At 48.1% G+C, this 12,961-nt stretch overlaps 1 protein-coding gene across 3 annotated transcripts in view; it reads left to right on the top strand.

The window, feature by feature from the left end:
* The window catches only part of OSBPL10 (oxysterol binding protein like 10), a 279,913-nt gene that overhangs the window by 824 nt on the left and 266,128 nt on the right, over nt 1-12,961 (top strand). For 2 of the 3 annotated variants that reach the window (XM_024743484.1, XM_024743483.1), the window contains exon 1: nt 590-1,299. The exons of the other annotated variant lie outside the window; for it this stretch is intronic. In XM_024743484.1, coding sequence (XP_024599252.1) covers nt 1,019-1,299 — 281 coding nt within the window. In that variant the 5' untranslated portion in view covers nt 590-1,018. Of the gene's footprint in view, nt 1-589; nt 1,300-12,961 lie in introns of those variants that run through there. 3 annotated transcript variants of the gene reach the window in all.

Here is a 12,961-nt window from a genome sequence, read left to right as displayed (position 1 = left end):
AAGTTACAGCCAATAGAATACTTCGCTCTGTTTGTAAGTATCTGTGATTTCTCCTGCCTTAAGTGCAGTCTTACCCATTCCGGAGCCTCTGGTTCCCAGGTGCTTCGTGCTGTCTGATAACACCAGGTAGGGTTGGATTTGCCAGGTTTACGTGTGTCCATCAGGGTGGGGATTAGGGTGAAGGCAGTGCGGCGCCTAGGACGCTCAATTTAAGGAGGCACTCGCAGGAACCCGAGTTCTCTTGCCTCCGGTCCCGGCCCTGGTGTCCACTGTGCCATAACTCCGCTGGCTGAAAATGCCCCGGGAACGCTCTCTGCCCTCCCCTCCCAGACGCACAGGAGAGCCCGGAGAACCTCCCTGCCCAGTTTCTTGGCTCGGCCAGTGAGGTCGATGTCCAGGTGACCGTGTACGTGTGTCCGGGCCAGGCTCAGTGCGGAAGACGGAGAAGAGTGTGCGCGTGAGCCGGCGTTAGGCCGGGCGGGTCCATATCCGGGTGGACCCGGTGGGTGGGACCGCCCCTCCCTCCAGGTCCCGAGGTGGGTGGGGGTTGGGGAGTGACGCGCGGAGATTCCCTTTCGCACCTTCCCATCCGAGAGGGGGCGGCAGGGTGTGGATTCCGGGCGTGCCCACCCTGCGCATTGGCGCTGGGAGCGCCCCGAGCCCTGGGCCTGAGCGGCCGCGGGGACTGGAAAGCAAAGGAGGAGGAACCGGAGGAGGGCTTGCCGAACCGGCCACCCGCTCCGAACTTGCCGGGGAAACTAGTGCGGAGGGAGGGGCCGGGGCCCGGGCCGCGGCCGGAGGAGGGGCGGCCGCAGCTGCATCCAGCCCCGTTGGCTTCCTTCCCAGCTCTTCTTTGCCTCCTCCTCCTCTTCCTCCTGTATGAGTCAGGCGTTTCCCGGGGATTTGGAGCAGCCACGCGCGGCCCGGGTGCCCGGAGCTGTAGCCGCCGCCGCGCCAGGAGCTCCAGCGCCGGGGTCACCACCGCTGCGGGCACCCGCGTCCCAGGCGCGCGCGAACCATGGAGAGGGCGGCCCAGGGCGCAGACGGCGGCGGGGGCAGCAACAGCAGCAGCCGCAGCAGCAGCCGCGCCACCTCGGCGGGCTCCTCGCCCTCCTGCTCCCTAGCGGGCCGGGGGGTCTCCGGTCGGTCGGCGGCCGCCGGGCTGGGCGGCGGGGGCAGCCGCAGTAGCCCGGGCTCGGTGGCCGCTAGCCCGTGCGGGGGAAGCGGCCGGCGGAGGGAGCCGGCGCTCGAGGGCGTGCTCAGCAAATACACCAACCTCCTCCAGGGCTGGCAGAACAGGTAACGCGCCGGCCGCCCGCCCCTCCCTGCGCGCCGCTTGTTGTGAGTGTGAGTGTGTGCGCGCGCGATCGGGCCGCCGGCAAGCCGGGGCCGCCTCGGCACCCGGGCCCTTCCCAGGTCCCCGCTCCCCTCAGCGCGCCGCCACCCCACCCCGGGACCGCATCGCAGTGGCGGGGAGGGAGGGAGAGCCCTGGCTCCTGCTGGGACTGGAGCGGCGGGTGGGCGAGCGCGCTGGTCCCCGGGCCCTGACTGCTAGCGGTTTCCCGTACTCCTGGAGAATGGCTGAGGACGGGAGGCAGAGGGGGCGTGCTTGACGCCTGGATGAAAGAGCTATTACATCTGGTCCCATCACAGCAATTCTCCCCACATCATAGTTCATTTAAAACTTTGTCGTTTAAAGGCACCACCACCACCAGAAACCAGCCACTTATCCTCGGCGGCTTCCGGCGCGCATGCTAGCCCCCTGCCCAGTTGGTGGCCGGGAACCTCCAATCTCTGCGACGGAAGTTTAGGTTTTTTTTTGTTTTTTGTTTTCCTTTGACACTCTCTCCCCTTTCGAAATGGCAGGTCGCTATTTAAATTATTATTATTATTTTCCCCTTTTAGGTGTTTTTTGAAGTTCCCTGCTCACTCTACCCTCACAGTTGGGAAGCCTAGTTATGGACACGTGGAAGGATGGGTGTCAAGGGAAGGGGTCGTGGTGCTGTGTGGACTGAGTAGTGAGAATAGTGAGGAACACTTGAAAGGAGCAGATGGGGTACTGCAGCTGACATTTTTAAACTTTGTTTTTCAAAAGCAAGTCAAAGGAAAATACATATCCATGCAAGGAGAATGGGGCGTTTTGGAGAGGTTGTTGATGAGATCTTGTGTCTGGTCCTTAATAGCCCTTGGATGTTAGGACTTGGGGTTCTTAAGGATGCTTGTGAGAGTTGAATCACCCCTGGGAACTCTTGCTTCTCTCTGCTGGTTAGTAGAGTACTTGGTCCTCTCTCCCTTTGTAAGTTTCAGATTGTTTACGGCTGAAACAGCAGGCAGTTATTTACATGAAACACAACTAAGAGGAAGATGGAAGGTTCCATCCTACCTATGGAACCTGAGTTGATATTATAGACAGAGAGCTTTCACGGGGGTTTTCTTGGAGATCTGCTACTGTGTTAGTGGAAGTTGCACCTTAACTTTTGAATCCTTTTATTTCTTAAAATAGCCCCAGTGTCTGCTCTTGGCTCTCCCTTTTCCCCTTCAATTCTTGGAGAGCCGAAAGGATGGGTCGAGTGCCGAGAGGGGACAGATGAGAGGACTGAATCTGATTTCAGTTCCTGGTAATTGTGTTGTTAATGGCACCTCACCATGCCTTGCTGGTGATAGCATTTGGTTTGTGTGTTGGACAGTCACCTTTAATGTTTTTTTTTCCCAAGTAGCTTATGAGGCCAACAGAGCTTTTACCCTGGATTACTGTTATTTCACTTGGGGATGGCATTTTACCTGCAATGTATATTAAAGGATTTGTTCTTTGGAGTGGATTTAGAGGGAATTGGAGTAACTCATGCTTTTGTGTATCTAAATCTACTGGAGTATTTAGGTTGAAGGCCAGATTGAGAAGAGGCAAAATTTATAATAATGATAATAATAATAAAAACAACAACAACACGTACTTGATTGCAGGCTACACAGGTGAAATGTACTGTGTGTGCTGCTGAGGTCTCATCTTTATTGAGTTTGTTTACTGTGGTTTATAGCTGCCTGCCAATGTTTGTTCTCATAGTAGATGCACCGGTTTTGAAGTCTACCACTGACTCCAAAAGCATTGTCTCTTTCTAATGGTTAATGTCTCAGTGTCAGGTTTTGTTTCCCACATCTGTGGCCAAGGGTCCATTTAGTGATCCAGAGAAAATCTGTGATGGCTGTGACTGCATACTTTCTTCTCAAGGGGTCTTATAAAGGAAGATCTGGATTAGTGAAAAGGAAGGAGGAGGAGGACAAAGACAGAAACTTTGAGAATATATTCATTTGTCCATTTAATCATTCAGAGGCACCATTCCAGCTACTCTGGAGCTACTCCAGTGTTTAAAACACATGGGCATCTTCTCATCAAGTAGTGGAGGGGTCGCAGGATTCAGAAGTGGAAGGAGCCCACCCTTCCCCAGTCCAGGGAATTGCTTTGGTGCAAGTAGGTGGGCTGGGTCAAGCTCCCTGCATTTGGGGGCCTCATGGTGTGTTCCTTTGCAGTTCTTTTCAAATTGCCTGCAGTTAATGAGAAATCTCCAGCCTCGAAGTCCTTGGTGAGTGTTCCTAGGCTGCCACGCTGTTGATAACATCCTCCACCGGCTCCTAGGGCTTCACACCAGTCACCCCCTAGTCACCACTTTACTCTGGTGTCTGCTTGCACGTCCTCAAGTTGCTGTAAAGCTTATATTTTACCATTCAGTGTCATATTCTGCCTTATTTGTAGCACTCTCATTCTCATCCCCATGTCCTGAGGAGGGTGGTGGGGCCAGAACACAAAATAAATGACATAAACAGAGGTGACAGGAGGGAAAACTACACAGGTGGGACACGCCCAGGAGAGCATGTCCAGGACACTTGGCTCTCTCATTGGCTGAGAAAGTGTGAGGTAATCAGAGCCGGGGCAAGTGGGGAGGGAAGGGGAGGGAATACCCATTAAGGAGTTTCTATAATCCATTATTATAGTTCTTTAAAGAAAATATTTCAGACATTACAGCATGGTAGAGATTTGTAAGATGGCATTAAAGAGTAAATGCCTCTAAACAAATGAATACAATTTCAGAAAGAGGTAGGTGTGGTCCAGTGGTTAGGACTCTGTGATTCCACTGCGGGGGAGCCTGAGTTCAATCCCAGTTTGGGGAACTAGAATCCCACAAGCTGCACGGCCAAAAAAAAAAAAAAAAAAAGGAACCAGCTTCTGATTCTTTTTCAGTTGATTGGTGGGGTTGTGAGAACTCAGTAAAACACTGAAAAGCAAATCTTGAATAGGATAAGGAAGATGAGTGTTGGCAAAAGAAAACCTCAGGCCACCAATGGACATTTATTTGGAAAGTTAGAGCAGTGTCCTCACGTCAGCATTTAGCACACCGGTTACCTTGGGCCAGTTCCCTAATTGCGCTGGGCTTTCGTTTTCCCATCTGTTAAATGTCGAAGATGGTGTTACCCCTATGCTTCTCATTAGTTCAGTGTGGGGATTAAATGAAGACACCGGTGTATAAGGGGCTGAGAATAGTTCAGGATCCTGAGAAGTGGGAGCTCTTATTAGATCTTCAATTTGCCCCATGGTAAATGGACCCTTTCTGGTCCATAAAATTCTTGGTCTGTTTTTTGAATGCTGGAATGACTCTGGGACTCCATTAACGTAATTATCCTAGAGTTCTTTGAGAGGAGAGAGATCATTTAAAACTTGGAACTAGACATTTACATCTCTGTGGTAAGTGACTTACTCCCTCTTCCAGCCTCTAATCCCCATCTCCCTTCCTTGCTTTTCCCCCTAAACACTTAACCGCCAGCTGACATGCTCCGTATTTTACTCTTTTGTCTTTCTGCACTAGGTGTTAGCTCCCTGAGGACAGAGAATAATTTCGCCTGTCTTGTTCACTGCTATATTGCCAGTGCCTAGAACAGCGTGTGGCATATAATAAAGGTTCAGCAAGTATTATTGAATGAGTAAGCAAAGGAATGCATGACAGAGAAGAAATCAAACCAGGACTTAGTTCTGTTTTGGCCAGTGTTTGCTACTGTTATAATTCTTAGTTCTCTACCTGCTCATAGCCTTGTCCTTGAGTTAGTATGTTTATCATTTGCCCTGCTGTCTGCGACCAGCAGTCTTTGTCTTCTGGGTCAGCAGGCATGCCCACCCTGACTTCAGACCCACCACAACCCACCCAGGGTAGACCTTTAGGGACTAGATTTCCAGGGCTTGCTTTTGTCTTGATCTGCGTTAACATACTTTGAGAAGGTAGTGTTTAGCCTCCAGCTGTGATTTCCCAGGATTTTGGGGCCACCTGGCCCATTTAGCAAAGCCAGTAGGGGCATATATTAACTTTAAAAATCGTACTGCATTAAAATGAATGGTTTTTGAGTATTCCAGTAGTTTTAGAGGTAATTGGTGGTGATACTAGGGATGAAAATCACTGCTCTGGTTTAACGTTCTTGCCTCTGTGTACTTTGGAAGGTTTTGCACATCTCGCTGTCCGGGTTGTCAGATTGTTCTGAGGCTGCACTCAAATAGTTTAGGGACACTAGATCGTTTCATTGACAATAATAGTAAAGGGGTGCTTGCTTAGGTTACAAAACGGTATAACATATAATATACGTAATATGCACAATATAGGTAATACATTATATATGTTATAACCTGCTGCACTCCCTGCAGGATCCTGTCTTCCCCACCTTTTAATATTTTATTATTATTATTTTAAAATTTATTTATCTATTTGGTTGCACCAGGTCTTAGTTGTGGCAGGCGGGCTCCTTAGTTGTGGCAGGCGGGCTCCTTAGTTGTGGCAGGCAGGCTCCTTAGTTGCAGCACATGGGCTCCTTAGTTGTGGCATGAAAACTCTTAGTTGTGGCATGCATTTGGGATCTAGTTCCCTGACCAGGGATCGAACCTGGGCCCCCTGCACTGGGAGCACGGAGTCTTAACCACAGCACCATCAGGGAAGTCCCCTCCCCCACCTTTTATTTCTTTTTTAAAAAATTTATTTATTTATTTGTTTTTAAATTTCTGGTTGTGTTCTGTCTTCCTTGCTGCGTGCAGGCTTTCTCTAGTTGTGGTGAGTGGGGGCTACTCTTTGTTGCGGTGCTCAGGCTTCTCATTGTCATGGCTTCTCTTGCTGCAGAGCACGGGCTCTAGGCATGCCGGCTTCAGTAGTTGTGGCACATGGGCTCAACAGTTGTGCCGTCTCTAGAGCGCAGGCTCAGTAGTTGTGGCGCATGGGCTTAGTTGCCCCGCGGCATGTGGGATCTTCCCGGGCCAGGGCTCAAACCCGTGTCCCTTGCATTGGCAGGTGGATTCTTAACCACTGTGCCACCAGGGGAGCTCTCCCCTGCTTTTAAAACGTACATGTATTTGAGGAGATTTACACCAAATGGTTACCACAGTTTTTCTTGGTTGGTGGGATGGTGGGTGATTTTTATTTTCTTCTCTTCTCTTTTTTCCATTATTTTTCCCCCCTAAGGTGAACTTGCATCCATTTTGAGGTTCGAAAACGTTATTGAGAAAAAGGAAAGCTGCCCACACCTTTTCACATAATCTCTGAATAACTGAGTTTTTGAGGGTCAATTTGAAGTCTGACATACATTCAGAAAAGTACACAACTCATAAGCGTACATAATTCAATGACTTTTCGTACACAGAGCACACCCCGATGAAGAAAGAGCAGCCCCCAACCCCATCCCTTGCAGTCAACCCCTCAACCCCCCCGAGGGCTCCACTATTCTGTTTTCTAGTACCGTAGCTTAGTTAGGCCTTTTTTTGAATTTCATATCATACAGGATGTGATCTTCTGTATCTGGCTTCTTTCTCTTAACATGATGTTTGAGAGCCCCATCCATGTTGTGGTCTGTTTATTTCCACTACTGTTTGGTGTTCCATTGTGTGAATATACTAAATATGTTTATATCTATTGCGGATGCAGATAGACATTTGAGTTCTTCCCAGTTTTCGGCCCATACGAATAGTTTTGGGAAATAATACGTATGCCTTTCTGTGGGTGGATACCTAGGAGTGGAGATATTGCAAATGTCCCCCTTATGAGATATTGCCAGAGAGTTTTGCAGAGTGGTTGTGTCTGTTAATACTCCACCAGAAATGTGTGAGTTCCAGCTGTTTCACAGACTCTTGCACACTTCACATCGTCTTTTGTTTTCATCGTAGTCAGTCTGGTGGGTGTGTGGTGGTATTTCATTGTGTGGTTTTGATTTGCCTTCCCTGAAGACTAATGAAGTTTAGCGTCTTCATGTATCTATTGGCCATTTGGATGTCATGTTTTGTAAGGTGCTATTTAAGTCCTTTGTCTATTTATATATTGGGGTATATGCCTTTTTCGTATTGACTTGTAAAAGTTCTTTTCTACATACAAGTTCACTGACAGGCAGTGCATATTAGAGAAGGCAGCTATCTTCTTTCACTCTATGGTTTGCGAGTTCATCACTTACTAGTGTCTTGGTAAACATAAAATCTTAATGTCACATTTTCAATGTTTTCCCTTTATGTTTGGTTCTTTTTGTGTCCTGTTTAGGAAATCTTTGCCTAACCCATGGTAATGAGATGTTCTCTGATGTTTTCTTTCAAGAGAAAAAAACCCTTTTATTAATTTGAAATTAATAAATTAATTTCTTAGGAGTTTGAGTTGCTACTGGGGGAATGTAGACTGCTGGCAGAAGCAATACAGCTTTTTTTTTTTTTTTTTTGCCGTATGCGGGCCTCTCACTGCTGTGGCCTCTCCTGTTGCGGAGCACAGGCTCCGGACGCGCAGGCTCAGCGGCCCTGGCTCACGGGCCCAGCCGCTCCGCGGCATGTGGGATCTTCCCGGACCGGGGCACGAACCCGTGTCCCCTGCATCGGCAGGCGGACTCTCAACCACTGCGCCACCAGGGAAGCCCAGCAATACAGTTTTAAGGCTTCCAGTCTGTATTAGTTTTCTTATGGCTGTTAAGAAAAATGACCACAAACTTGGTAGCTTTAAACAACAGGAAGTTATTTTCTCATAGTTCTGGAGGGCAGAAATCCGAAATCAGGTTCACTGGGTTGAAATCAAGGTGTTGGCAGAACCGTGCTCCCACCGGATACTCTAAGGGAAGATTGCTTCTTGCTTCTTCCAGCTTCTGGTGGCTGCCAGCGTTCCTTGGCTCGTAACCGCATCACTCCAGTTTCTGCCTGTCTTCATGTTGCCTTAACCTCTGTGTGTGTCAAATCTCCCTCTGCTTCCCTGTTAGAAGGACTCCTATGAATGCATTTAGGGCCCACCTAGATAATCCCTCCATTTCAAGATCCTGAATTTTATCAATCTGCCATATGCCAAAAACTTTGCTGTGTAAGGTAACAGTCACAGGTTCCCGGGATTAGGATACGGACATCTTGGTGGTGGGGGGTATTGCATCCCAACAGTCATAATTCTAAGGTGGTTCTTTAGCTCACCAGCTCCCTTCCCCATCCACCTTTCCTGCCTTCCACCAGTTGCCATGGTGACAGCCATCTCTCCCATGGAAGGGCGCAGGTTGCTGTCATGACTATAATGGGCTTGTTAGGAAGCATCGGTGGTCTCATTCATCTTTGTTTGCTAGACAGACCCCTTGGGCAAATATTAAGTAGGTAATATTGTGAGGGAAATTGTTTTCTATTTTATCATCAGAATGACTCATTAGTCCAAGGACTTCTTTTTAAAGTTATAATTAACATACAGTACACAGGTCTTAGGTGTTCTGTTTGAATTTTGATACTTGTTTATACCATGTAACCACTGCTCCAAAAGGTACAGAACATTTCCACCCCCCAGGAAGTTTCCTTGTGCTTCTTTCCAGTCCATTCCCCTTTCCCCGCAATCTTGTTTCTGATTTTTATCACCATGAATTTGTTTTGTCTCTTTGGGTTTCATGTAGCTAGAACCATACAGTATATCCTTTTCGGAGTCTGGTCTGTTTAGTTCAGGAAGATGTTCTAAGATGTGTCCACATTGCCGCCGCTGTCAGTAGTTTATACTGGGTTTCTTTCTGTTGTTGAGTCATAGTGCATTTGTGGTTATACCACAGTTTGTTTATTGATAGACCTGTAGGTGGACGTTTGGGTGGTTTCTAGTTTTTGGCTATGACAAAGCTGCTGTTTGTGTACAAGTCTGTGTATGGACATAAGCTTTATTTCTCTTGGGTCAACACTGGGGTTGGAATTGTAGGGTCCTAGGAGAGGTGCATGTAGAAACTGTTAGAGTGGCTGGACCGTTTCTCACTGCTCACCATCAGTGTGTAAATGAGTGCATTGCTCTCCATCCCGGCCACCTTCTGTGTTGCCACCTGGGGAGCTTTTGGAAGCTGGGACTGCCTCCTTCTCCTGGAATCGCTTTGCTTCTGAGGGGACAGCCTGCAGGAGCACAGGCTGGTGACGTGCTTAGACCCCCTTGCTGGTCCAGCTTTGCCTCGTTTTTGCTGCACGACCTTTACAAGTCACTTACCTCTTTGGACCCTGGTTTCCTCATCTGTGCATGAGGCCAGCCTTGTAGTGTTGCTGTGAGCTCCTGCATGCATCGCGCCTGGCACAGTGCCTAGCACACAGTAGTTTGTTTGCTGGGAGTCTGGTATTTTAAACAGACCAGTGGGTGACTTCGTGGAACCTGGGGGTGAGTTGGTGGTCATTGTTGACCTAGCCATAGCCAGTGTGCAGCTATTTCTCAGCCCTTCCTCCCCCACTCAGGGCCCCAGGTGACAAATGGTTTGATTTGTGTAGCGGATGCTGGTCTCCATTGGCTGCCCAGCCTCTGGCCCGGCAGGGTGTGCTCCAGTGGACAGCTGTTTGAGAACACTGGGAGGAAAGGAGAGATGAGGGCCTTTGTGTCCTAAAAGCAGGATTAAGATGATTGTGCCAGAAATATGGGAGGTGTTTTGCACATTTCCTCTGGGCGACTCCTGATGGGATTTTGGGCCTGGCCAAGACAGAATTAGAAAAAAAACCAACCAGAATTTGGTTTTGATAACCCAGACTTGATTGGATATGGTCACAGCCCAGAAAGAAAGTGCTTTATTTGTGCCTTGTGTAATGTTATCAAGAATAAGGATACAGGGCTTCCCTGGTGGCACAGTGGTTAAGAATCCACCTGCCAGTGCAGGAGACATGGGTTCGAGCCCTGCTCTGGGAAGATACCACATGCCGCGGAGCAACTAAGCCTGTGCACCACAACTACTGAGCCTGTGCTCTAGAGCCTGCAAGCCACAACTACTGAGCCCACGTGCCACAACTACTGAAGCCCGTGCACGCCTAGAGCCTGTGCTCTGCAACAAGAGAAGCCACCGCAATGAGAAGCCTGCACACCGCACCGAAGAGTAGCCTCTGTTCACCACAACTAGAGAAAGCTGCGCACAGCAACGAAGAACCAAGGCAGCCATAAAAAATAATAATTATAATAACAACGATACAATCAGGAAATGTGGTACACAAGCCTGTTCTTTGAAGGTCGGAGAAGGCATTTGAGCTGTGAATAACTTTTTCACGTTGTGCGGTAGTTTTTAAGGGACTATTTCTGTTTCTCTGTGGTTTGGTCCTTTTTTAGAAATATTTTGATGAAAATATAATAAGTTGAAAGACGACCAACCTCAGTTTTTAGTAACTCTTTTCCAGGATGTGTTGTGTTTATCTGCAGTGCTGGTCATGTGGCCGGTGAGCCATGAGCAGATATTGGGAACCACCGAGGAAGCCGTGGGATTCAGGTTCTCCTGAGTGTGTGAGGGTCTGGGGCTCTCTGTGAGCCCCTTGTTTGGGGGGAGTTAAGTGGATTAGGCAACAGGTACGTCGCTGCAATGGTCACTCCGTCAGAACTGTGATGGGTTGTGAACAGTGCAGGGAACGCCACCACGGTGTTTTTTCTGGGCCCTTTGGTTGTTCATTTAGGAGACTTTCCAAGCCCTGCGTGAGTTGGCAGCATCAGCCCCCAAGCTCTCTATGTGTAATTAGGCCTGATGGATGTTCACACCCTGTGTACTGGTTGAGCACCTTTTATGTGTATACCAAACGCCGTGCAGTATTTCTGGAGAAAACTCTAGTTCAAAAAGATACATGCACCCCAGTGTTCATTACAGCACTAGACATGGAAGCAACCTAAGTGTTCATTGACAGATAAATGGATAAAAAAGATGTGGTACATACACATACACACACACACAAAATGGAATATTACTCAGCCCTGAGAAAGAACGAAATAATGCCATTTGCAGCAACATGGATCGACATAGAGATGATCCTACTAAGTGAAGCAAGTCAGACAGAGAAAGATAAATATATGGTATCACATGTGGAGTCTAAAAATGGATACAAATGGGCTTATTTACAAAATTGAATATACTCACAGACATAGAAAACGAACTTATGGTTACCAAAGAGAAAAGGGGATGGGGGAGGGATAAATTAGGAGTTGGAGATAAACAGATACAGACTACTGAATATTATACATAAAATAGATAAACAATGAGGTCCTGCTGTATAACACAGGGAACTATATTCAGTATTCTGTAATAAACCATAATAAAAAAGGATATGAAAATGAAATGTACATGTATAACTGAATCACTTTGCTGTACACCAGAAACTAATACAACATTGTAAATCAACTATACTTCAATTAAAAACAAATAAACAAATGCCCTGAGAGATGTGGGGGTCAGAAGAACACAGTGCAGGCCCTGCCTTATGGAGCTGACAGCCTGAAACAGGGGTGGCCAACTTTTCCTATAAAGGGTCAGACAGTTAATATCTGGCTCTGTGGGCTCTGCGGTCTCCATGGCAACTCCTCAACTCTCCCATTGTAAACAACTGGGTGTGTCTGTGTTCCAGTAAAACTTTATCTACAGAAACAGGTGGTGGGCTGGATTTAGCCTGTGGGCTGTGGTTTGACCACCCCTGGTCTGAAATGACATGCAGACCCCTCAATCAGGGAGTCAAGGCAGCCTCATGTGGTGGCAGAGGGTATGGATTCTGCAGTCCAACAGCCTGTGCTTGCATCCTGGCTCTGCTGTTTACAACCTGTGTGGCCGTGGACCATCTAGTTTACCTCTCTGTGCCTCAGTTTCTTCATCTGTAAAATGGGGGTGTTATAGCGTCTGTGTCATAGGGTTGTTGGGATCAGCTTCAAAGCTGTGTGTAAAGGGCTTAGAACAGGGCGTGGCCCATAGAAAGCACTTATGATACGGGGTGGGGTGGGGTGTGGGGGGGTGATGCTACCCGAGAGGAAGCACCTGGGGAGAGCCCTACCTGGTGGGGATAGAGGGGAAGTGGCAGGTGAGGGGAGACCTAGGATGTCTAGGGGGTTCATCGTGCAGCCCAGGGCTTGGGGAGAACTTCCCTGGTAGAAGCTCTGTGAGTACAAAGGTTGGAAGGCATGGAAGGAGGGAGATAGTTTGGTATGGCTGGAATGCAGGTGGTACATGGGCTGTGGCCAGAGACTAGCCAGTAAAAGATAGACCAGGCTGGAAAAGCCTGTTTCCCAAAGGACATCACAAGCCATGGAGACCACAGGTCATAAAATGTCAGCACTGCCAGAGGGGAAGGGATACATTTGTGGGCCCAGGGAGCATCGGACACTTTACATTTACAATTTAATCCTTAACATGGGATGAGAGGTGTTGCAGATTTATCCAGTCTCCCCTTCTTCTATAGTCATAGAACCCCAGTTTTAATCTGGATGTGTGCTTTGTCCTAGATAAAACTATATTTGCACCCCTCATTCCCCCCTCGCAGCTAGGGATGACCATGCGATTGTATTCTGGTTACAAGCGGAGTGGTCACATAGTTTCCTGGAACCTTCTTTGTGCCTTTCCCCTTTTTTCCTTATTGGAATATAGACATGTGGCCAAAACTGGAATACAGACGTGATGGCTGGAATTCCAGCAGTCGTCTTTTTTTTTTTTTAATAGATTCCTGGAGTCATGGCAGGTCCTCCATTCTTTAAAATAT

Source organism: Neophocaena asiaeorientalis, unplaced genomic scaffold (assembly GCF_003031525.2).
Source record: "Neophocaena asiaeorientalis asiaeorientalis breed wild unplaced genomic scaffold, Neophocaena_asiaeorientalis_V1.1 scaffold332, whole genome shotgun sequence".
In the NCBI taxonomy this organism is placed as follows: domain Eukaryota; kingdom Metazoa; phylum Chordata; class Mammalia; order Artiodactyla; family Phocoenidae; genus Neophocaena; species Neophocaena asiaeorientalis.
Note: the sequence above shows the minus strand (reverse complement) of the source record. Positions and strands in the feature narration are given on the sequence as shown.